This window comes from Pteronotus mesoamericanus, unplaced genomic scaffold (assembly GCF_021234165.1).
Source record: "Pteronotus mesoamericanus isolate MK-2021 breed Mesoamerican mustached bat unplaced genomic scaffold, CSHL_Meso_final scaffold_54, whole genome shotgun sequence".
Taxonomy (NCBI): Eukaryota; Metazoa; Chordata; class Mammalia; order Chiroptera; family Mormoopidae; genus Pteronotus; species Pteronotus mesoamericanus.
Genome location: NW_026555321.1, coordinates 19027434 through 19053834, shown reverse-complemented (window position 1 = coordinate 19053834; position 26401 = coordinate 19027434). Strand labels below are relative to the sequence as shown.

General features: G+C 39.4%; 1 protein-coding gene across 1 annotated transcript in view; it reads right to left on the bottom strand.

Annotated features, from left to right (window-relative positions):
• Positions 1 to 26401, bottom strand: part of COL6A6 (collagen type VI alpha 6 chain) — a 109935-nt gene that overhangs the window by 51398 nt on the left and 32136 nt on the right. The window contains exons 13-22 of the mRNA XM_054595776.1: positions 25539 to 25610; positions 25427 to 25453; positions 25041 to 25085; positions 24895 to 24948; positions 23826 to 23888; positions 19802 to 19867; positions 18513 to 18566; positions 10679 to 10714; positions 8835 to 8897; positions 7109 to 7171 (exon numbers count right to left, since the gene is read on the bottom strand). Coding sequence (XP_054451751.1) covers positions 7109 to 7171; positions 8835 to 8897; positions 10679 to 10714; positions 18513 to 18566; positions 19802 to 19867; positions 23826 to 23888; positions 24895 to 24948; positions 25041 to 25085; positions 25427 to 25453; positions 25539 to 25610 — 543 coding nt within the window. The remainder of the gene's footprint in view (positions 1 to 7108; positions 7172 to 8834; positions 8898 to 10678; positions 10715 to 18512; positions 18567 to 19801; positions 19868 to 23825; positions 23889 to 24894; positions 24949 to 25040; positions 25086 to 25426; positions 25454 to 25538; positions 25611 to 26401) is intronic.

The window sequence follows — 26401 nt, the reverse complement described above, 5'->3', positions numbered from 1 at the left end:
GTTAAAAAAAAAAAAATTCACTGAAGCCGAACTCAGCCTCTCACAACAATGCCAGCTGGCACACTGATACAGATGGGTTCCTAGAACAGTCACCTAGCAGGGGAAGCCTGTACTACAAGGGGACCACCCTCCAGAAGATAATTTTTTTTGTGTGTGTGTGTCCCGCCTCGTAATATTATTTGCACAATAGAAAGATCAAGAAACTTTACTGAAAATAATTTGCAATAACAAGATATGTTTGGGAAGTACAATATTCCAAACTAGTTTTCTCTTTCCTAGGAATAGGTTAGAAAATTAAATGAATTTTTCATTTACCAGTGGGAAAAATACTGTAAAATTTTTAGAATAACCTTAACAAGAAAGATAAAAGAGCTACATAAAGAAAGCTTTAAGATGTTACTGAAAAATGTAACAAAACTGAAAAAGATGGATAAACATACCACACATCTATATGGATAATCCATTTGATACAATAGAGGTCTCTCCAACACTCTAAATGAATGTTTTCTTGAAATAGCTTCAAAGCTGAAGATTTAAAAATCCCAATTCAGAGACAGCCCAAATGCCTTCCTATGTTATTGATATTTGGAATCAGAGTTTTCCTTTGGGTTATCAAAACACATGGCAACAGAAACCTCTTTTGGTTAAATTGTTTATAAGTACTTGTAAATAATTGCAATATCAGTGAATTGAAATCACTTTTACAATTATTTTTTTAATCATGGTTACTATAATTAAAATAGAAATAAACAAATCTGCATAACGAGCATGATACTTAGCAGATTGTGTTCAGGAAAAAAAAATGACATTAATTTTTTTCCTCTTCAAAAAACAACTGCAATAAATTGGACACAAAAAATTTCCAAATATGAGAAGTTGTTGAACAATGAATTGATTACTAAGAAAGATAATGTGATGTTTCCACAGCCTTTGATCTTTTCCCCTCCCTTCTTTGTCTTAAAAAAGATCTTGATTGCATCACTCTCCATAGCTCTCAATCTTTTCTCTTGTTCCACGTCCACCGTTGCATGGAGCTCCCATGACCTGCTGTTCAATCCAGTTGACTTTTTTGTTCTTACCTGATCTGAGTTTAATCATGCATTCTTTGGAACTTTTCCATTAACTCTGTAACATCAAGTTACCATGGTCACCTTGGTCCCTCTCTCGTCTCTTAGGAAACCGGAAATGCTCCTTCTTCTATTTGCCTCTTAAAGCTCGACGTGTCCCAGGGATCCATCCTCTGACCTGATTTTCTCACCTCATCCCCTCTTCCTGAGTGACAGCCCCATAGATTCACACACGCTTCTACAAAATGACTCCGAGATATACAGATCTCCAGCCCAAACCAGAGCCATGCATTACAATGCCTACTGCCTATCCCATTGGAATTGATTCCCAAAGATAATCATATTTACCAGAAGTCATGCTTAGTCTCATGTTTTGTTTTGTTTTTTTCATTAAGAAATGGTGCCACTTTTACTCCCTGTGAAACAGAAGCCAGAAACCTATGAATCATCCAGACACTTCCCTCTGGCTCATCTTTCAAAACAAATCAGTCATTAGCTACAACTCATGACGATTGTACCCCCTCTCTGTATTCATCTCTCTTCTATCCCCATTGCCTTCTGGCCCTTCTTGTGTTCTCCTGAATTCCTGGCTTCCCTTGCTGTGGCCTGGCTTCTCTCTCATTAATTTTCCACTCCTTGTGCTTTTGATTTACAAAGTGTCAGGCTGATGCTGTCACTTCGTCTGAAATTCTGAATTCTGAATAGTTTTCAGAGTAAACTTTTAGTACTTTATTAATATGTAAAATCCTTCAAACGGTTGGTATTGCATGCCTCGGTAGTCATCTGTGACTACTTCAGTCATTCTATGTTCGTGCTCATCAAACCATCCGAGTCATCAAATACTTCTAGTGTCTTACATCTCCACACTTGTACAAATTGTTCCCTTGGCTCAGGTCCATTTTTCCATCTAGAGAAGAAGAATAATCTCCCTCTACTGAAAATCTTACTTTTAGCCTCACTGTCTCAAGAAGAATACCAGAACCCCCTAGCTGGGTTGGATCTCTCAACTGTCCTAAGGATTCCTCTATTCTGTATCTGATTTGTCACTATTTCTCTCTCTCATCCACTCAAGAATAGCCTGTACACTCCTTAAAGGAAAAGGCATATCCTATTGACTTCATATCTCCAGGACATGTTGTAGTACTTGGAACCCATCAATTTGCCCACCTTTTCATTTATTCTTCCATCTGCCTTTCCAGGAATGGTTCCCAAGAGAGATAAAATCATGTGCTTAATTTGTTGGTTTTCCACATGAAATTTTCATGTACCTCACAGAAGGAAGAAGTAGAGAGATTCTAAGTGCTCTTGACAATCAGGGACAAAGTGGAAGTCTTGCCTAGGAGCCCACATCCTGTGCTTCCTTCAGACATAATAAGCTCTATGAGATGTAGAACATTTCTGGGAGATTACTTCATGTAGTCACCTCAAACCCACACGAGCACAAGGAGAGATTACCCCGTTGGAAAGCCTGCCAAAGTAAAAGATTTCTTGGATGGATGGATGGATGGATGGATGGATGGATGGATGGAAGGAAGGAAGGAAGGAAGGATGCAGATAGGTTCTTTTCATCAGAGCATCAGAAAGTCTGATTCTGTTTCCTGTGGAGCACCACCCAAATTACCAAACTGGAGGCTGTGACCGCTTGAATGGAGCTCAAGCTTCAGGGAGGTATTACCCAGATAAATCACCTACACAAACACTGCTGGTTATATAAGGGACCGTATTTCTAAAGAAAGGAAGAAAAATTCCCTGCCATCCCCAAGATATCACAGTCAAAAAGCTGTCTTGATCAGAGATCAAGAGTAGCTCTGAGTTAAAATAGCAGCTCAGGGCACTCAGAGAGGAAGGGCATTCACCTGAGGTCAAATCTCCCCTGGCTTTGTCACGGTGTCCTTTTACCGAACATTAATTTTGGGCAAGACACTGTGCGAAGAGGTCTATATTTATATGTGGTTTCTTTAATCCTTACAACAACACAGTGAGAGGCCATTTTACCAATCAGAAACAGATTCTCAGAGTGTTTAACCCCAAATTACTCAGTTACTAGGAGAAGGAGGGAAGAACCGAACCTGATTCTGCCTCTCAAGCCTGAACTCCCAGCCACTCTGTCTCCTGTTCTGAGGCCCACGTCTTGGGCAGGATTCCCAAACTCTTACCATCCATGCACCAGTCAAGACTGGAGTTTTAAAACTGTGAATCTCCAAGTGCAATGCAGGAGGCTAGGGCCAGATCTAACCTTCACTACTGTGCCCTGGGCTGGGGGTCTTTGTTCAGGTTGAGTCCTTGGCAGTCACAAGTGTTACGTGAGGATAGAAGAAAGAGGTTTAGAATTTAAATATATATATTTTTAAATTGTCCTTAGATAGCATCTTATCAGAAAGGATGGCACTAGGAGTTTGGAATTAATGGCTGGGTCATGGCCAAGAACACCTCCTTTTTGGGTGGGATACACCAGGGCAGGGGTAAGAGGTGCAGGTTCTTCTCACCTTTAAAAGGAAATCTGTTAGTCATTATGTTCATGGGGGCCAGATGTTGCCTATTTGCACAACCAGCAAATATCAGGCTGGGATGAAACAGCCCAAGGAGATTAAATGCTTGGTTTCTGCAAGTCTGAGAAGAAAAACCAAGAGGCCAGCAAGGGGTGAGCTAAAGCAAGAACCAACCTCCAAGGCACCTGAGGAGATGTTGATCTTGACTGGACCAGTCCATCCTACATTCCATTCACATTGAACCATGTGTGGGTCCCCAAATTCACCTTCATATCTTTGTATATAATCTGATTCCTTTCCTTGCAGGCCTGCATCTCTCCCTTGGTTGCCTACACAACGCTCCCTTATCCTGCAAAAGCTAAGCCACTCTTCCCCTCCTGCAACTCCATCCTTCTCCCACCACACTACCTTGGGTATAATTCTTTTTTTTTTCTGGCTGGGAGCTTTATTATTTCAAAAATAAGCATCCTATGAAACATGAGGGGGTTAGAATAGTTATTTCTGGATTAGTGTAATAAATGCTTGTCAGAAACACCAATCATCTCAATAATCACACACACTTATTTCATTCATTAAAACTTCCAAAAATAACTCTTCTGTTATCAAAAACCTCACAAATGTCACAAGAGAGCTAAGTAATGGTCTATGCAGGAGAGAAGGAAAATTCTGCTAGGGTATAATTCCATTTTAACATTTAGTGTATCACCTCTCAATTACCTGTCTGCCTGAGTCTCCTTTATGAGACCGGAAGCACTTGAAGCTAGGGCCTGTGTCTGATGCATACCTGTATCCTACCACAGGACCCGACAACGGGAAACACTCAGGGTGTGTAAATGAGTAAAAGGAATGATGGATGGATGATCTAACCTAGATGGCGCAGAATGATGAAATCTGGTCATTGTAATACAGATTACATATTGCTTGACTGTTGTTATTATTCTGGCTTTCCCTGGATTGGCAATGAGCATGATTTGGATATAAAATGCCCCTGTTAAATTAGGTAACATTGGTGCAATATAGTAGTAATAAACATTTATACAGTGCTTACGATAAGGCAGGCACTATTCTAAGCACCAACATATAATAAACGATTTTGTTTCTCACAAAAATTTGATGAGGTCGCTACTATTACTATTCTTATTTTACGGCAGAGACAATTGAGGCAGAGAGAGGCTAAATAAATTACTGAAGGCCACACAGTTTTGAAGGTGCAAGGCTGGCAGTCACCCCCCGGAAGCTTGGCTTCAGACTTTTCACCTTGGACCACTATGCTATTTTGTATAAAGATGAAATTCTACTCCATATCTCAAATTTTCACTGAATAATTTCAACCTTCCTTGACATTGCATATGATTCTAGTGATTGTTTCACTAAAACCCCTATGTATTTAAAGGATAATTTCAGGTCTAATTGAAATTAGCATTTTGTGTCTGAATTTTACTTTCCTTTTCTAGGCATTGGTTACATGACTTTAAGTAAACCAAACAAGAAAGGAACAAAGGAAGGTACAAAAGGATATACCATGACTTTCAAAGTGCTTTCTTCTTTTTCATTGTGCCATGGACTGTATGTCTTTTATATTATAGCCAATTACCAGGCTGGATTAGCATGTCTGATTTATGCAGAAAGCTTCGACACTCCATAAATTAACAAACCTTCAGAACACTGTCAACAGACATCACATCCCTTTTTGTAAATGTGTATCTTAAGAACAATTTCCCAGCCTACAATTAGAAAACACTCATGTGATTCAACCTGAAGGGCTAGCCTTCTGCTCTAAGGGAATATGAAGCCTATTCTCAGGGAATTTAGAGCCAGTAAAGAATAAACACCCTCTTGTATACCTGATTGTGTTTGTCTCTGTGGTTTTCCTTTGGAAACAATAATTTTGGGGTCTCATTCATCATATCCTGAACGTAGAAAATTCTACACATCTTTGAAATAGTACTTTCATTGTGTTGACAAGGGTCTTTAAAGGAAAGCAAGCAAAAAAAGAAAACCATGCTTTCCAGCCAGATAAATGGAAGAGCTAGACCAGGGAGAAGTGGTTCCCTTTGACTACCTCTGGCAATGCCATAGGTTGAATGATTTATGACTATGACCAATCTTGCCAAAGCAAGATTAAAGGGGGCTCACTCAGAAGTACACTACAGGGCAAATGGAATAACTTACTGGAGTTAACAGCCATTTGGATACAATTTTGGATTCTAGAGCAAGGGAATTACTAAGCTCTTTGAATTTCAACCCATCTACATCTCAATATTTTATATAAACAGATGAGATAATCACCAGATATATCTTTCCTTTGGCATTAACTTTTTAAAAAAAATCTCAATTTGTGATGCCAGCAAGCTTTTAATGATTCAAAGATGTAAATACAAAACAGTTACTTTTCATCAGTTGAAACCTACCATGAAATTTTAATTTTTTTATGCTTTTTGAAAGTGTACATTTATTTAAAAAAAAAACAAGAAAAATATCCCCATGGGCAGCAATTAATATGCTTTAAAATACTGTGTCATGAGACACAAGTTTATGCAAATAGCCTCTAACTTATTTTGATGATCACATCCATGTGTTCTGGGCCACTGCCCAGTTTAATTAATGGACACAAAATAACAGATTCCCTTTATCCTCCTGTTAGCCCAGAGGGCAAGTCCCAACTCGCAAATCCATTCATTTACTAATTGATTGACTATACAGCTATGCATTGAGCTCCACTGTGTAGCAGCACTGCTGTTCTGGGCTCTGGAATAATAAGCAAGACAAAGTCCTGGCCTTCACCAAGCTTACTATCTGGAAGAATGGACAAAAACCGCTAAACAAACAAATATATACATTGATAGCAGGTAGGCAAGGGACAAATCATGTAGGACCTGGCTACTCAAAGTATGGTCCAGGGACCAGCAACATCAACATGCTCTGGAGGTTTACTGAAAGTGTAGAATCTCAAGCCCACTGCAGACCTACTGAATTCGATTCTGCATTTTCACAAGTTCTGTAGTGATTCTGACACACTTTGAGGTTGGAGAGTGCTGATGTGGGATGGTCATTCCCACGGCGGGGGACGGGGGGTGTAGGTCAAGCTCACCTGAGGAGAATTGAAGTTACTGAGGCTCTGGCCTCACCTCCAGAGATTCTGATGAGAGTGGTATGGAGGTGGGAGGGTCCCAGTGGGTGAAGTGTTTTATTGTCTGTCCAGGAGTGTCTCAGGGGCAGCTAGACTGTATCTGTAGTAGGTTGAATTTGGGGTTCATGGCAAGCTCCTGAGGACTGAGGGAGAGGGAGTGGCGTGACCTGATTTACAGAGAAGAGAAATCCTTAATGTCACAATGATGGCTAAACTGCTGAGGCGAAGGGCTCAAAACCGGCTCTGTGTTGGACAGAATGACAGACTGCAAGGTAGGGGCCAGGACGAGGCGGGGCCCTATCGGGCAATGAAGTCAAACCTCATACACGTTTGCTGGTTCACAGGCAATAAATACACCACAAAGGCATCCAGGCTTAAGCCAAGGTCAAAGCCAGATGTAGTCACTGTGTCTCATTACATACCTGGGGACCTCTACTTCCCAGACTTCCTTTTTCTCCTTTCACACCGGCCTCTCCTCTTGGGCCCTAGGTACAGAGATTCAAAGCATTATTTTCCCCCTAAAACAGAATACTTGGATGTTAACCCGAATATTAAGATGGAAATGCTAATTTAATGACATAGCCAGAAATTGAAACGAGAAGTCCGCTCCTGCCTTTGGTTCTGTCTTATCTGTTGAGCTCTCCCTCTGGGACACAGGCGTCCAGTCAGCATCTAGGAAGTTGGGCATTTGCATTCAAAGTGAAGAAATACTGAACAGGTGAAATTTTCAGTATTGCTTTCTAATTATCTTAAGCGTCTTTATACTCCAATTGCACATATATGAAAAGAAAATAATCCTAAAAAAGAAAATAATCCTTAATTATATAAACCTGAAAATGAAATATTTAAATGGATTTTCTATTCAGTAAACTGCACTGAAGACTGGTCATAAATAAGACAGGGCATGCAGTAAGGTGAAATTTGGATATTTCTACTTCTGGGATATTATTTATATTGCTTATTAACTGTGGCTTCTACGTGTTATGCAGAGAAACTTTCATGCTGTGTTTGGTTTTTGAATCTCTTTTTGAATTATGGAAAAAGTAATCTATAAAATGGAAGAAGGGATATTGTAGTAGTAGTGCCTGTTTAGCACAGAATAAGGCCAGTCAATCCATTGAAATGCTTCCCCACAACCCTAATCAGCAAATATTTCTCATTTGAAGGCGGGAAAGATGAAAGTTCCTTAGCTGGCAAGTAAGACAAAGAAAAGCAATCAAGCTCGAAAGAGATAGAGGCCCAAGGGCAGACTGTTTACTGCTCTGAAACGTTGGTGATATGTGAACAAAGTTTCTCTTCTTATGTCTAAGGATATCTTGCCCAACTTCCATGAACCAAGCTGCCAACATACATTGATTACTTTATTTATTTTTTTAACTATGTGGGTTAAAAGATTGAAAAAAATTGCAAGCTGGTCCAGCATTTGCCAAACAGCAAAATTATTTTCCAATATTTCAAACTGAGAGAGAGAGAAACAATTATTCTAACGTCCTGTAGTCTGACTTTTTACTTTCATCTCAGCCTTTTTTAGGACTTCCCTCCCCTTCTCATTATCTTAGGCTACATTTTGTTCTTTCTGGCACATGCTTCCTTTCCCCTCATGTAATCAGTATGAGAGCCAACCACGGGTTGTTCCTTGTAAAGGAAAAGAGCTGGAGGCAGCTCCCAGGAGAAGTGAGCTAGAAAGCACAGGCTGAGTGCCATACTGCAGAGCGCCCTGCTGAAGACTTCAGCTGTATTTGCAATAACTATTTCCTAGAGTGGAGCCAATTTTTCTATAGCCCAGGCATCCAGATATGTAACACTAAACACTTGCTGTCCTAAATTGACCAGAACCCCCAGTTTTGAGGCCCTATGCTTTCCTTGGCTCAAGGTCTCTTTAGAACAGCCTAGCCAGCCTGAACGCATCACTCAGGGATCGCTGCCCGGCACGTTCATCCTCATTTCACCTCCTGGCTGGACTAAAACTTAGATAAAGGAGAGCAAATACTGTACAAGTCAAGATTGTGTTGCTTCCCTACTTTATTGCCCTGAAAAACCCTTTAAACAACTATAATTCTGCAAGGGGGTGGGCACAGGGGCATCGAGGGGTTCTATCAATGCTTCAGATTCCTTAAGTCCTCACATCATGATTAGTTTAATATATACCTGAGGGCCCGTAGGTCCGGATGAGCCTTCGAGTCCCTCTGGGCCTGGAACACCTGTTGTCCCCTGTGGAGAGAGAATCAGCCTCGTAACCCTGTTTCCCAAGAATTTTGCCTCCTTGATGTGCAAGATCATGAATATTTTTTCCAATCACAATGGCAGTGCAGGATATTTGCAAAGATATGAATAATATAGGAAAATAAAAAGGAGGAAATAAAAAATAATAAAAATTTTCTATAATCTCATCAAGCAGAAATAACCACAGCCTTCAGTCTTCATGCGCGTGTGCGCACACACACACAGACACACACACCCTTATTGTCCTATAATATTTGTCATATGCTATCTCTAACTTGAGCTTTTAGCTTGAAAAATCTCACAGTTTACTTGGCATTTTCTTAAAAAATCTCTAGGTATCTTACAACATTATATTTACATTCAAACAGTTAAAATATCTAAGGATCAACACCTGAGACTTCTCTCCATGTTGCCCTTAAACTTTGCCACAGATAAGAATTCCAAGAAGAGCCCTGGCTGGTGTGGCTCAGTGGATTGAATGCAGGCCTGTGAACCAAAGGGTTTCCAGTTCAATTCCCAATCAGGGCACATGCCTGGGTTGTAGGCTAGGTCCCCAGTAAGTGTGAGAGGCAGCCACACATTGATGTTTCTCTCTATCTCTTTCTCCCTCCCTTCCCCTCTCTCTAAAAGAAATAAAAATAAATAAAATACATTAAAAATATTCCAGGAAAAGTAAGAAAGGATTAAGGAAGTCTAATTTAGGCAACTACTAGGATAACCCAAATTTATGTCTCATTTGTTAGACCGTTGGATGTGATTAATTGTCCACCACTGACGCCTTTTCCAAGAAATCAGAAAGAGGAAATTTCTCAACACTTTCTCTCCCAAATCTTTTTTATTTTATGCCATTTTTCTGGATTTGCTTTTTTATTGTTGAACTCTAACCTTGACGTGTGTGTGGATGGGGTAATGTCTGTGGATGGTAAACTCTGTCTATCTATCTGAAAATGTCTATTTTCCTCACTTATAGTTTAGCTACATACAAAATTCTAGGTTACCGGCCTTTTTGCCTCTGCACCTGCAAGATATTAATTTATTGTCTTCTGGCATCTATTATTAGCAAACAGAAGTCTGCTGCAATCTAATTTGTTATTCTTTTCATGGGTAAAATTAACTGCCTTTTCTTGCTGGTGGTGCTTAAAATGTTTCCTTTACCATTCTGGAGTTTTACAATGATGTGATTAAGAGTGGATTTATTATTTATCCTCATTGCGTTTTCAACATGAAGATGTGTGCTTTCTCGATTTTGAAAAATTCCAAGTCACAACTTCCCATTCATATTGTAGGTTCATGAAGCATGTATCCTCTATCATCAACATGTCCAAAGGGGATGTGATAATATTTGGTGTAGTCCACTTTTGAACAAAATGTTCAGAAATCCCATTTATATTAGGGTTTTATTGTACTCTCTTGGTTTAAAAGTGGTTTATGTAAATTCTAAGTAAGGCTCCAGAGGTAATTGAACAAAAATCTAAAAGAAAAGTCATCCACTGAGTCACTAGAGTTTGTATGCATAATCCAAACAAAGTTCAATTTAACAATGATTGGGCCAAGTAATGTCTCATCCTTAATTTTTATGACTTTAAGTGCCCACATTTTCATTTTCTTTTAAGATTTGAAATTGCAGCCTAAAATTTTTCTAACATTTTATTCCACAACCAGCATCATCAAAAAGAGAAGAACTTCAGGGCTGGAAGAGAGTTTTCTGAGTCTTCATTCCAGCTCTTTGATTGGACATTTGGAGCTAAGGAAAAAAAAAATCACCATACCTCTGGGCCTGTATGTCCTCTTCGGCCGGGAGCTGCCTAAAATAGGAGGAAAATGTATATATCAGTAACTCTGAAAAAAAAGTTTACATTTCATTTAAATTAGTAATGGGCACTTTGTTTTATTTATTTATTTTTAAATTTATAAATCATGTTTATTCTATTACAGTTGTCTCAATTTTTACCCTGTTACTCCCTCTACCCATCCTACCGCCCTCCTGCCCAGCTCTCACAGGCACTTTGAAACACTGACATTAAAAAAAAAGTTTCCACATATTGCTCAAAAAATTAAATTCTCCACTGTACCATGAAAGCAAAATACTGCCAACTCTGAACTTCTATTCTGAGGCAACAGGTAATTAAAATCATAGGCAACTGAAATCTATAGGTACTTATGAGACGTGATTTCAGTCAATAATTCATCCTCTACTAAACTGTTACTAGAGCCGTTCATAGGAGCTCCAAAATTGACTGGTTTGAATTTTATTTCTTCTCATTTCTCCAAAGTATTACCATAGAAGCCAAAACCAGGACTACAGTGGCCAACAGGCAGGAAGCCAGAGGAAAAACTGAGAAAACTAAGATCATGAGCTTTATTATAGATTAATTTCAAAAGTTAAAGATAGCCAGACTAATTTTATCCCATCCCCCCAAAGCCAAATACCTGTCAAAAAAAATGAAAGAATCACCACAATCATTCAAAAGTTATTCAATTTAGTTTGTTAATAAAATATCCAATCAAAATAATGGTGCTACATAATCAAGTGGGTTTTTCCAACTAATCTCATATTTAAGATTAGGTTCTGAGTATATTCCAGATCAATACTTCATAGATCTGGAAATCAAGGGACAAAGACATTTTATTGTCTAACTTAGGATCTCTCAGTAAGGTAATAGCAATACTGACATCCAGGATTTGCAAAATTCAATAACTATCAGACAGTATTTCCTTAGTGGACATTTATTTGGGATAACCAGGTCAAAATTCTGAGCGGCCAGTATTGCAGACTTCAAACTCTACTAATCATATTTCAGTCAAAGTTCATTATTTTCCAGGAAACAGATTGTGCCTCTGGGGAAATGGTTGGAGTTCTAATTCTTGAAACCCCTGATGAATCAGCTTGAGATGAAAAACTAAACCCTCTTTCTTAGCGGGAAGGAAGCAGCTTTCTCACCTCCTTTAGCACAAGGGGTTTCCCTGTTCTGAATCAGTTCACTTCACTTTCATTAAGGAAAATATCTACCAAGGAGGTAAGACCCGCAGAGCGCACTGCATGGGAACCGTACAGCAGACGGATGACACACACGTACATACATGCACAGGGTCCTTGCTCTCGGGGCCCCTCCCTCTGCGGGTGAGACCCATGCTTACGAGGCAGAGTATGGCAAACGCCACAGGAAAGGGGGACGGCAGAAATGCGGGTTTTGAAGAAAGCGGTAATTTCTAGTTAGTCCAATCAGGAAAACCTTCCTTGAAGAAGAGATTTTAAAGATGGGTTTTGGAGGTTGCGTAGGAGTTCTACAGGAAGAAGATGTGAGAAGTCCTCTTCCTAGCAGAGGATGCCAGCCTAAGTAATAAAAACAGGAAACTAGGAAGTGTATCTGATAGTGGTGATTCTGGGTCAAAGACATGAGAAGAAAAGTGAGTAGTGGGGTTGCAAAGGCTGGAAATACTGGATGAAGGGTTCATACTTCCTTTAGCAGAAAACACTGGGGCTCCTGGAACAGAAAATACACACAGCCAGACCTGGGGTTTAGGTGGCTACCTTTGTTTGTGGTAGGAACGATGAAATGGAGCCTTATATTTAGGCAAAACAAAGAGCTTCCTGTACACTAAAGGATAGGAAACAGGCCTCCACATCCAAAATTCTGGTCCGCTGTCACAGTTTGAAACATCCTTGAACTTCTGTTCAGTCTTTGTGTGACCTTGACAGCGCTTGATTAAAAGGACTTATCTTCACACACATCTACTGTGCTCCTGCTTCCTGCAGGGCACTTGGGTACTCGGTGGTGAGAAAAAACCTGATGCCTGTCCCCAGGCAGGAGTTTAGAAGCCCAGCGGAGAAGGCAGATCCTAATTGACCATTCCCGCAACTAATGGAAACATTTCCAGGAGTAATCAGCTAGCACTTTCATTAATGGCTGTTGGGGATTTAAACTCCAAATAAAAGTCATGGTTTTAAATACCTTGGGTAGATGTGAGAAAAAGAAAAAAAAAAAAAACCACCAGGAAATAGGGGGAGGTGATTTTTACAATTTTGCCTCAAATCTTCAAATATTTTAGATGGCCCAGATTAAATCCCTAGATACCTTAATGGCTTACCTAAAGGCTTAGAGTTGTCTGGTAACACATCCAGACAGACTTACTCACCTGTGAAAGGGAATGTGAATGGGCACAGCGAGAAAGAAATCTCCCCAAAGGAGACCTAAGAGAAGACCCAGGGGAGTCCTCACAAGTCCTCACTTAGTTCCTCATAGCCTGGCCTTCTGGTGGTTTACAATGACCCATTTTCCTAGATAGGTATGGACTGATTTGTAACTCCAAATCCCCATGAAAAAAAGGACATCCCTAATAGCAAAGCATTCCATTACTCCTAAATCTTAATGGCAAACTCATTCACAATAATAAATGACTGTCCTAGAGCACTTCAAGCTGTCCCTAAATGGTGTCAAGAGAGAGGAAAAGGACAAAGCATAAGTACCGAACTCTCAGGAGTTAACAGGACTGAAGATTATGTGTTAGTTTGAGGCTACAGTTGCTTCTCATTAGCAATGGCACAAGGATCTATTCTTCTTCTCAGAAAAGTTTGACTCAGAAAATGCCAACCTCCCATTCCCATCCCCACCCCACCCTCAGCAGTGCAGCTCTCTGGCCCTGGTCCTTCCTCCTCCCAACCACCCAGCCCATTACAGACTCCCGGCGTGGTGCTCCCATTCCCACAGGTCCTCCCCCCCCCATAACAGTGGTTCTTAACCATAAGGGGGTATTTAGCACCATTCCCTCCTTCCCCTGGGAACTATCTAGAGGCACTTTTTGTCCTCACAGACAGGGGTGACACTCTAGCATCTAGTGGGTGGAGGCCAGGGATGACACTAACCAACCTGCAGTACAAAAGACGGCCTCCCACAACAAAGGATTGTTCAGCCCCAGTGTTGAGACACCATGCTCTCAACATGATTCTAAGTTCCTTGAGAGCAAAGGACACATATCTCATTTTAGTTTGTAGCTGTAGTAGGTAGTAGAGTTGCTGATACATTGTAGGTGTTCGTTGAATGTTTACCAAAGGAAGGAGGGTCAGATTTGGTCCACTGCTGCGGGCTTCCCTGCATGCCACACACGCCCACTGGCCGTCCTCCTGGAACTGGCCCGTTAGCAGAATCCTCAATGCTCCCTACCCACCTACATTCTAGAGTTTTCCAGTGCTATGGAGTTTTCTTCTTTCTTAAAGGATAATGACTTCACTGTCATTAAAATGACATGTTGATTTTAAATATTCATATGCAGAAAATGCACAGAATAGAAATTTAAAAGTCATCCCACATCCTCCATCTAAAAATAACTATCGTTAACATTTAGTAATCATGATTCTTGGCACCTTTTTATGCATGTTTACAGATGGAGTTCTAAATATGGTACTTTTGATTAAAAAGGGATCATGCTACTCATGCTATCTTAAAATTAAAGTATATTTAATTTTATTTGAATTTAATGGGATAAAAAATAACACTGAAAGAGCTGGAAGTGTCAGGTGGTAACATTTCTCGACAATGAAAAAATAATACATTCCCTAAAAGGGGAAAGAATGGTTATGAAAAAAAAATAGAAGGTTAGGGTATTTTTGCAATATGTGTTTTAACTTAAGAATATGCTTAGATATTGATTCCCTACAATGAAGATGAGGACTTAGTATATCAGCACTTTCCCCACATCTTTTCCCACTTTCTCATTTTCATATGATTTTTGTCAAATGTATAAAATTTACACTTCATTCTGTAATCACAATTTCTGATTTAGTTTTATTTCTCCACTTGAAGGGATTCAAATTTATTATCATAAAACTTTAAAGAAAGGAACATGAGAGCCATATTGTCTGAGTTTTTGAAGGCTTAATCATGTTGAATCGTTATAGGCTTAAAGGGCAACTTGGGTGAGTATACAAACGCCAGGTTGCTCTATTTCAGAACCATGTAGCCATTCCTCGGTTTCATTTTGTAGGATTCCATTTTGTTCCTGAATGTAGGGAAGAAAGCTAAAGACAGATTGAGTTTTCAATCTTTTCTGCTTTGAAATTCTCATTTTTTCTTTACATAGTAAGTTTGGTAATTTCAATAGATGTGGCTCAGTGCTGAAATATTTGTATCAATTTTTTTTAAGTCAGAATATGTCTTTTCTATCTGCATATTTGAGCTTTTGCTTCTAGAAGTTATATTTTATTACATTTCTGAATGTTTTTACATTGCATTTGGTTTGTTTAATTTAGTAATGCAAATTCCACATGTGTTGGCTCTCCGCTGTTGATATTCTATCTCAATTATTGCTTTTGTGGCTTCCTGATTACCATATGCCAGCCTATATTTTTCAGTCATATTTATTTTAATTTTTTGTTGCTTCTAATATATCTTAAATTCTATTTTTTTTCCTTTCCCATTGCTCCCCAAGCACTGCCAGCTAGCTTTTACTTTGGAGAACTATTTGCCAGAGTTGTTTTACCTTAAGTAGCTCCTCTTCTAATTAGGGTTCATTTGCCCTGTGATCATATAGCTCCCCTCCTGTTTTCTTGCCATGGCTATACATAGGTCCTGATTAGTAATCATCTGATTAATAATGATTATTAATATTTTTCATTAATAATCACCTTTGAATAGGTTCACCTATTTACTGAATAACCGCTAGCTGGTCAATAGCTTTGATATAGGTATGCTGTCGTCAACATTTTCTCATCATGAATTATTTCTTTTACCTTATGCCTCCCTCTTCCTTTAAATGTTGGCATTTCAGACTCATGGAACTCACACAAAGCCCTTTAACTCACAGTTTCTCTGTGCATGATAGTCATTGTTTTCTTTCCTGTGTTTATAGCTTGTGTGGCTTATCTAGACTGCTTTACTGCAGATATTAAAACTGGACTATTTGCCTGGTTGGTGTGGCTCAGTGAATTGAGTGCCATCTTGCAAACCAAACGGTCACTGGCTCGATTCCCAGTCAGGGCACATGCCTGGGTTGCAGGCCAGGTCCCCAGTTGAGGATTTAGAAGAGGCAAACACACATTGATGTTTCTTTTCCTTTTTCTCCCTCCCTTCCCCTCTTCCTAAAAATAAATAAAATAAAAATCTTTTAAAAAAACCCTGGAATATTCTTCAGTATCTCGTTGTTTCTGTCTCCTCTGCTAAATGGTGTCCATCATTATGTTCCCCAAGTTTCTCAAAATTTATAGTATCCCTGGAGTTTGTTCACCAGTTTTTTCAGGAATGTGGCAGCCACTTTTAGAAGACTCTGATCCCTGCTTGAGGTCTGAGGTGGCATGTGTCAGCTCTCCTAAGCCTCCCTCTTGAGGATGCAGATTTTAAAGTAGTTGGTCGATAGTTGTCACGTGTAGCTTAAAGTTGTGGTCACTGTTTGTTAAACTATTTTTAATGTCTTTTGTTGTTTTTGGTGAGTTGCACTAAAGGGGAATAGTATAAAAAAAACAGCTTGACTTTGCCTTCTTCAGCTGGAAGTCCTACTTTTACTCATGAATGACACTGCTGAATCTAAAACCCAAGATGGTGCCATGATTCTCAGGAGCTGGGCAGTGTAAGTAGCACCTGGTGATATTGCATTAGTCTCTAGAGAGATTATGGCCTCTATAAAATAAGAAAGGTACATCTCCCATGCGAGGATCTTTTGGATGATATTCTTTAAGTTCAAAATATTTTCTTGGGGTATGTAAGCTGGCTACACCCTTTTAGAAGATGAAATGAATAACACGGGTATTTCTTTATCTTTAGATGCATTAAAACGCCGGTAGTAAAGTGCTTTCCCAGCGATCAAATTCTGCACATTTTAAACATAATCTGTTTTTAGTTCCATCTCTCTGCTTCGCAAAGAAAGAGTGTGTTCCCAGATAGAAAAAAACTTCTAGGTAGAGAATAATAGCTGGTTCTATGAACTTCAGCTCAGAAAATACAATGCATAATAAATGCAATATATCAAACTAGGTTTTATTTGTGCTCATTTTTAAAACATTATATATTTTGAGGGTGGGGATGAAAAGGAAATTAGAGAAGGTTAGGTAACTAAAGAATGAAAGAAAATGGTGCACAATAAGAAGAGAAAGGCCTAATTTAGAATCCAATACAGGCATTTAAGTGTATTTTATCAAAGTATCAATTCTTGTTGGATAAAGATTTTCTTTTACAATCTCTGTGCTCTTCCAGGAAGTCAAACACAGAATCTTTTGTTTAAAGTATTCACTGAAAAAACATACATTAAAAACATCCCAAAATGTTCCATAAGTAAGTAACCTAATTTTACTGAGATATATATTTTTATGCATCTAAATATGTATAATATTTTCAATAGTATGGAAGTTACTCAGAAAACTAATAGAACTACCATATGTTCCAGCAATTCCACTTTTGGGTATTTATCAAAGAAAATGAAAACACTAATTCAAGGAGATACCTCCATGTTCACTGCAGTGTTATTTACAAAAGCCAAGACATGAAAGCAACTTAAGTGTCCACTGATGAATAAATGGATTAAAAAATGTGGTATATATACACACTGGATTTATTTACACAATAAATATTATTCAGACATTAAACAAGAATGAAATCCTGCCATTTGCAACAGCATGGATGGACCGTGAGGGCATTATGCTAAGTGAGAAAAGTCAGAGAAAGACAAATACTGTGTGGTCTCACTTATATGTGAAATCATGAAAAAAAAGAAAGTTCATAGATACAGAGAACAGATCGGTGGTTGCCAGAGGTGGAGGGTGGAAGGTAGAGGGTGAGTGAAGATGGATGAAGGCAGTCAAAAGATAAAAATTTCCAGTAATAAAATAAGTGAGTCAAGGGATATAATGTACAGAATGGTGACTGTAGTTAGTAATACTGTGTTGTATATTTGCAAGTTGCTAAGAGAGTAAATCTTCAAAGTTTTCATCACAAGAAAAAAAATGGGTAGCTACCAGTGGTGATCAATGTTAACTAGACTTACTGTGGTCATCATTTTGCCCCATATACACATATCCAATCATGTTGAACACCTGGAACTAATACAGTATTATATCTCAATAAAAATATATAATGTTCTAAAATTGAGCACAAATAAAAAACTCGTTTTATATATCACAGATATGCATTGTATTTTCTGGGCAGAAGTTCACAGAACTAGCTATAATGCTCCATCAAGAAAATATTTACAAGTTGGAAAAAAAGGAAGTAAGAACAGAGAAAGGACTTAACTCAGGACACACTATTTTAAGTACGTAGCTATACAATGTGGCAGGGGAATGGAAGTTTAGACTTAAAACAACATCACCGGCCACCTCAGCTGGCCTAGTGAGTAGGCCAAACTCTGCCAGCTCTTCCCCTCGTTGGCTGCCGCTTTGGTCTCTCTGCCCAGCTCTTCCTCCCAGTTGGTAATTTCCCCTGCAGCCACCCTCTCCTGTCTGAGCTTCAGGGGCTTTCGCAAGTCGTTTTCCAGCTCTCTTCTCTGAGAGGTCCCAGGTGAGCATCCCCAGGGTACTGAGCCCCAGCAGAACCAGCCCCCTACTCCCTCCACTCAGCCGTTTTCACTACAATGCATGCTCCTGGAGCAGTAGGACTCCTTGTCTAGAAAGGCTCTTACTGTGTCACTTCTGGAGCCTGGTGTTCCCGGGGGGCCTGGGGAGCCTCTTCTGCCCTGTCAAATGAACAAAACAGATGTATGAGAGTCATGACACAGCATGCATACATTTTGCCTCAACCTCAGCTGGTTTGCTCCAGAGAGGCTGGATGGGCACCCACAAAGTGGAGAGTAATCCTCCTTTTGGAATGTAGCTCTGCTTTCACTGGTCATCAATCATCTCTACGTGGGTGACGAGGAACTGGAGGAAAAAATGCTAATGACATGGCTTCATCTGTTCATCGCTGCTGCCTAACTTGCAATTATGGTGCTGTTAGAATATTTAAATCAAACTGCTCTCCCAGAGTGGATAATTAAATCATGCCACATGCCCAGTATAGACACTACTGTGGTTTGGATTTCTACCTTTGAGCTTCTTGTTCTGTTTAGCTAACCTGTGTAGATTATACCCTAACGTGAATAAGATCTCACGATACTCACAAGTCTTCCCAAGATAGAAAAGGAGGTAATAATTATGAGTCTACAATGAAACTTACATTTACCACTTAATAAAAATTGCAGGTGTCATTTCCTGAAGGGTTCTGATATGGCAGGGTTAGTCACTGAATTCCCACCGTAATTTTGCAGAAGAGAAAATTAAGGTTTATAGAAAGTGGCCCAAGGCCACAGAGATGATAGGGGACAGAGCCTGAAACAGGGCCCAGCCTGTCCCCAAAGCAAAGTCCTTCCACCATAGCAGACCTCTCCTCCAAGTGGAGTGGCCAAGGACACTTTCTCAGCCAGAAGATCCAGAGGCACTCATCATCCAGATAATCTTTTTTTAATTCTAAAAAGAAGATGATCAAATTGTTACATGGGAATTTCATGAGATCAACCCCAGGAGACTTGCCCTGAGAGTATGAGTTGCATAGTCCACCAGATCTTCCACTTTTTTTTTATCGTGTACTATGAAGAATAGGCGGGCTTTTAGGGCATGTGTCCTCTGGATCCTGGGGAGACCAAAAACCCTTTTGATGGTTTTCTATTGGCCAGACCTACATTTAAGTTAGAGTTTAGATGTTTACATTTAGAAATGACAACCTCAAGGATATGGCTTAGTGAAGCAAGTCACCCCAAATTCAGAAGAGAGTGTTCCTTGAACCCTAGGGTAGCAGACAAGAAGGATGAAAAAGATCCTTTTGTTCCTAAAAATAACTTTTGTATGAAGCATATCCAATTGGATTCCAAATTTCATACTCTTTCACTAAGAACCCGAGCCTCACAAGTTTACTCTCAAATGCCCCCATCATTACTTGTCGTCCATGTTCTCCTTTCAAGCCCTTGGGTCCTTCTATGATATTGTTGAATCCAGGAATTCCCTAAAAATAGAAAAAGAAAAAGAAACATTAATAGGTTTTGAAAATTTCTCCTTAAAAATGTGACTTGTGTGTAACATATTTAGTTACCTACCCCCCGCAAAGTGGACATAAGTCCAACCCAAAGGAAAGCAGAAATAGGTTAAGATGGTACGTGGCTTACAAGTATTTTCTTTTCTTTCTGTGATTTGTATTATCAGAAGGGAGTGGATACCCAAGGTGAGTGTAGGGGACTGGGTATGCAGGGGGGTGGGGATGTAGTGCTCACCATAGAAGGCAGAGTCAAGAGAAGCAGGGTGACATGATGTGTTTTATAACAACTCTTATCCTGGTCTGGAGGTACCCCTTGCTACTGCTGTTCTTTCTCTTAACTTTTGTTCTTTTTTCTTGGAACCTAAGCAAGTTTCTCCTTGGGGTTGGTAGACTTGACTCTCCTCGACCCTTGGGAAAGGTCAATGTCTGTGATGGGCTTTACCGCAAGAACACGAGCACACTGAGCTGCGCGGAGGGCTGCGTCTGCCACCCACTCCCTCTTTCTCCTCTCGGACGCCTGGCTGCTTCCTTGCTGCACACATTTAGCCCTACACTTTTTCAGCTTTCAAAAAATCCTGGAGTTTTTCCCAATAGTCATACAAATGTGCCAGCAGAAACTCATTAAAAACAGGCACACGTTGTGGGATATTATCCCAAGTGTGCCAAACTGAAAGCTCTCTATCTTGGGGAGCTGGGACCACAAACAGAGTGGTGTCACCATGATGCCGGGACAATCAAAGGAGCCAGTCAGTCCAGTCAATGCTCCCATAAATTGAGGAGGGAAAACAATTATCCAGTCCTACTGAGTGCCAGCTGCTGGCTGTTTGGCTGACAGCGGTCCAGATTGCCTTCATCAATCAATAAGTAATTTGTGATCACCAACGGGGACATGTCATTGTTCCAGAGAGTTAGCAAGCTTTTTAAACAAGTAGTTTGTCCACTGGCAGAGTCTGTAGGCTAACAGAGTGAAAAAGATTGGCTTTGAGTTTACTTTAAAACTGATATTATTAAAACTTAAGGGAAAAATTATTTCTGTCTTCCACATACCAAAGCCAAGGATTGTTTTCTACATTTTCTGTTTCATTCTTTAAATTTTTCTCTGTTAAGTTCTCCAAGCAGGATAGATCTAAATTACAATATTAGATAATATGTTTTGGTGAGAAAGGTGTATAAGGAAAAGGAAGGTAATGAGGTAGTGTAAAGCCCAGGATTTTATTCCACTTCATGTGTAAACTTCTTATTATGGTCCAATTGGAACTATTTGATTTAAGAGATGACATAAAAAATCATATTCCAGCATGTTCTATAGGCTAGAACATCCTAATTCATATGTGGACCAATTGTTTGGTTAGTCTGAATGGGATATCTGGTCAAGTCAAATTCTAAGAAACTGGACAAAAGAGCATCATATAACACAGATTTATGATTAAACATGGGCTTCTAAGAATGGTATGTTTTAGAATGATAAACTCTGTAGTTCAGATAAATGATCTAGCTCAGTTTTCCCTCCAAGTTACATGAGATTTGAAAAAAATATTTAAGTCTAAATGGGAAATTTCAAATAGCTAAACTAGCTTTCATGTGATTGGACATTCTTGCTGAGTAAGCATAGGTTTTTCAGGAATTTGGGTCATCTGTATGTATCCCTATAAATAATCTGATCCTGTGTGTTCTACTTAGTCTGGCAATCTTTTTATAACATTAAAAAAATGTCCTGAAATAGTAACCCACAAAAAGCACAGAGTTGTCTGCAATTTGAGATATATACTCCCCAGTGACTAGAAAGAATTATTATGCATTGCCAAACCATCTAAAGTTAGTATAACGGCAAACCACTCAGCACAGAAAAGCTCTAGTGGGTTGAATTTTCAACCATCTTGAAGTCACAGGACATTTCTTTCTAAATAAAAATGCTACATTATTCAGTTTCTTTAAAGGTGTTACATAATCATACAGACAATTTAGCAGACAATTAGGGATAATTCTGATCAAAGTGAATGGCAATTTTATAGCAATGCCCCAAGTGGATTTTTGGTCATCATAGTCAACTGACTGAAATGTCTTTGTATTTGAACTATAATTTCTTAATTATCTGTGTTTGTGGATAGTTTTTTTTTTCCTCTTAGATAGTTTGAGAGTTTGAAAACTCTCAAGTCACCAGACTTGTCAGGAGATGTCACTTAGTAAATAATGCTGTCTTCAAGTGCAAATTCCTCTGCCTTATTAATGGAGTTGTCTTCAATGCATACCTATCACTTATATTTGTCAATATATATTGCACCAGATTCCTTCTCTGATCAACCCATGTGTACTGGAGGGCAAGTTTTTAAAGACAGAGTCCTGTGAGATTCCCAGCTGCTCCACATCCTTATCAGTACTTGGTATTGTCAGTGTTTATAAATTTTAGCCATTCTTCTCTGGCACATTCCAGTGGGAATAGAATTTAGTAGAAAAAGTTTGCAGAATGTTTGGCTCTAAAAAGTTAAGCTGAATATAGGTATTTCAATTTCACCTAGACATTCTACTCCTAAAGTATAGACCCAATAGAAATGTGTGCAAAAGTGCACCCAAAGGTACATACAAGGATGTTCATAGAAGGGCTATTTATAATAGCAAAAATCAGGAACAATGCAAATATCTATCAACAGCAGAACCGCTACATGAATCATGGTATATGAATCATGTACTGGAACCCTATACAGCAAGGAGATCGAATGAACTAGTGTTATCCACAACAGCATTAAATGAATCTCACAAGTATCAACTTGAGCAAAAGAAGCCAGGGACAGAAGAGTGTATCCTAAGTGGTTCGCTTACTTAGAGCTCAAGAACAGGTAAAACTGATCTATGATCCTAGGCTAGTGATTACCTTAGGGAGGTCTGGCAGTGACTGGAGTGGATGGGAAGGGGATTTCTCAGGCACCCTGTTGTTATCTAATGTCCTATTTCTTTACCTGGGTGGTGAGTACACAGGTGTATTTATATTCATCAAGCTATACCTTTATCATTTGTGTACTTTTCTGATGTATTCACAGTTCAGTAAGTTCTGTGGACCTAATGTACAAGATAGTGATTATAGACAATGATACTGTGTTATTATATACTTTGAAGATGCTAAAAGCCTAAATACTAAATGTTCTCACCCAGAAAGACAAATGGTAACTATGTGCCATGACAGAGGAGTTAGCTAACACTCTGGTGGTAATCATATTGCAATATATAAATGTAACAAATCAACACTTTGTATACTTTAAACTTACACAATGTTACATGCCAATTATATCTCACTAAAAATGTTTAATGTTTAAAAACAAACCTAAATCCTAATTCATTAAGGTTTTGGAGACTTATGTGTGAGCACAGTGGGGAAAGCAAGCCCCACTGCACAAATGTGCCATTTGACTTGGCACGTTGCCTGTTGGTGGGGTCCTGCCTTTTTGGCTGTAGGTCCCTGTGGGGCAGGCACCTTTGTGTGCTAAGTTTGGTCTAATATAATCTTTACTGGCTTGGATTTTAAAAAAAAAATGAAGCTTATGTATGCAATAGAGAAAGACTTTGGAGAATAGAAAAAAAAAAGATATGGCTTTGTTTTTTCTCTTCTGTCTCTGAGTCACCCAGAGGAAGAAAATGAAGTGGACTGGAATCCCTTCCCAACTCTGAAGCACAAGGACAATTCTGAATGTGGATGCTCAAAAAATATATGTGCAAGTGAAGTGTGAGTGCTACCCGTGGTCCATATTCATTTCATATATGAGGAGGATCTACCACAATGAACCTGCTTTTAAAATTCTACAGTTGTGCCAATGATGACTTGAACCCAGAATTGCTGTTGTAGTGGCTTAAAGTGGGGAGGCCTTTCTCTACCAAAAGTACTGGTGGGAACCGAGCCCTGATGTTCATTCACAGCCCGCGCGGTCCCAGCACTTACAGGGTCCCCTCGTAGGCCCTTTGCTCCACGGTCTCCAGGAATCCCTTTCTTCCCTGGGCTTCCCTAAAGTTAACAAAAATCAGAAGAGGGACAAGATAAGAAATGTTAACAATATTAATAGAAACATAGAGTTGATCTCCTCCCTGATTTGAATAATTAAATATTTTTTCCAAAGTTATTTTTAAACTAGAAGGAGGAACAACAACAAAAAAAAATAGTTTCAGGCATCATATGAATAATTTAAGGGTGGTCTCAATTATTTGCCACAGTGGTGAACTCTGTTCCAGACACATTTATCATTTTGTTTAGTTTTTACGACTCTCTTATAAACCAGGTATTGTTTATTATCTTTCTTTTAATGAGGTAGCTGAGATTCAGAGAGATTATCCATTTTCCCCAAGGTGGTTGCATCCGCTAGAAAGTGGGTTTCTGACTCCACTGTTCACACTCTAAAGACACATTAAAGTATATGATGGATGTATGGCTGCTGCTTGTGTTTGTTCTGGATGGGAATGAGCTGCTTTTCATTTGTGACCCCTGTTCTTCACTCCTCCGAATCTATTCTGAAAGGGGCGGCAAGGTTCCCAGACTCCCTACCCTGAGTTTGGCTGTGACTTGATTGGGCCAACAGAAAAAAATGGAAATGTCACTGTGAGAGTTCCAAGCTTAGGCCTCAAGAAGACTTGAGACCTTGTGTGCTTCTCCTTCCTCTCTTCTGCCTCTGCCATGGCCTGGAAGAGGTCATGGCCGACATGAACAGGCAGCTCTCTGGTCCCGGGAGTGGGATAAGAGACATGTGGAACAAATGTTTGTTTGCTCCACATGTCTCTTATCCCAGACAACCTACTGACACAGGAGCCAAGGTTAGCCATGCTCAGACTGATCTGTTGAACCTCTCGGAGACATAAGAAAAAGTTTACTCTACATGTAATTGAGGTTTTGTGATTGTTTGTCACAAAGGAGTCTGTGGCACTATCTGACTGACACACCTAGGGTAGATTTCTACTCTATTAATTACATCTTTTATTCCCAGTATGGGTTTCATGTTGTTTATTTATTGAATCTCTACCTGGGATCCTTCGTCACCTTTTTCTCCTTTTCTTCCAGGAAGACCACTGTCACCCTAAGAAACAGAGAAAAATAAATTCAAATTACCATTTTCTTAATGAGAAAATAGCTCAGAAGTGTCTCTATGGCACAAAGAGAAAGTCCTACCTGTACACCACTTAATCCATCAAGTCCATTCTCCCCAACTTCTCCCTGAAAAGACAGATGTGATCAGAACAGAGCATATTACATTTATGTGAAAAGAGTCAGATACCAAAAAAAGTCTAATTTTGTGTTCCATATACAGCCTCTTGGTTAGGCTGGAGTTGGGTAATATCAATTAAATTTCTTAGATTACTTAGTAATAGAAACTGTCATCAAATAATAGATGCTTCCTGCAATAAAATACAGAAATAAACAAAACTCAATCGTTGACAATAAAAAAGAAAGGTCAACAGAAACTTCATTCCCACAATCTGCTGGTCAATAATCCCAGAAATAAAGTATCCTTAGATAGCAACTAAGGACATAGATGGGTATGTTTGGTACCATACCTGAAATCCATTTAGTCCCCTGTTTCCCTGAAAATAGAAAGGACAGTAGTGGTTAATGTAAGAAAATGGAATTTTGTTGGGGAGACTCCACAATGTCTTCTGTGACCCTTACCTTCGGACCTTTGTCGCCATTGCATCCCTTAATACCTTGCTCCCCTATTGGTCCAGTGGCTCCTCTTTCTCCCTGAGAAAGAGCACAGAACCAGGTGAATTTTTCTATGGTAAACTGAATCTGTCTTGGAAATTTAACAAGTGTTACGTTGGGGGAAAAAAGAAAAGTGTGACTGCTCATGGTTTACAATCCAGAATTCATGATTATAAAAACTACGAATGGACGTAAATCAGAGCTACTCTGTTGACAACTTTGCTTTGCTTCAGATCCTGTGTGCACATGGCCATGGGTGGAATAGTAGCTAAATAAAGCAGGCATACAAGCAACTGGCAGCTAAGCTGTGTTCTCAAGATTTTAGGAGGTATTCCAGGAACAGACAACAGGAAATTGGTGAGACATCAGAGAAGGACACTCTAGGTATGAGCCAAGCAAAAGGCATGAATATAGACCAAAATCCACCATCCTATCGTTTTCTTAAGTAAATACTTCTCCTACAGTCCTTTTCACATAACCCCACCAGTCTGTACGTCTTGTGAGCTAGAAACGAAGGTGTCACCCTCAGCTTTTCTCTTCCCAAGTGGTCAATAAGTTATGTCCATTTTACCTCCATTCATACTGTCCCAAATTAAGATTAGGACCACTTTGTCTTGTACTTACCACTGCATGACTTCCACCTGAATTCACAGTCTAATCATCACCCATAACATTGCCTGGGTATGCTTTTTAAATACATACCCGCATCATTTTTACCTCTATGAATAACATCATTCAATGACTGCCCACCAACTGGAAGACACCACCCAAACCTTTCACAGGGTATTCAAGGCTCCCAACAACCTAGGTCTTGCTTGACATATAACCTC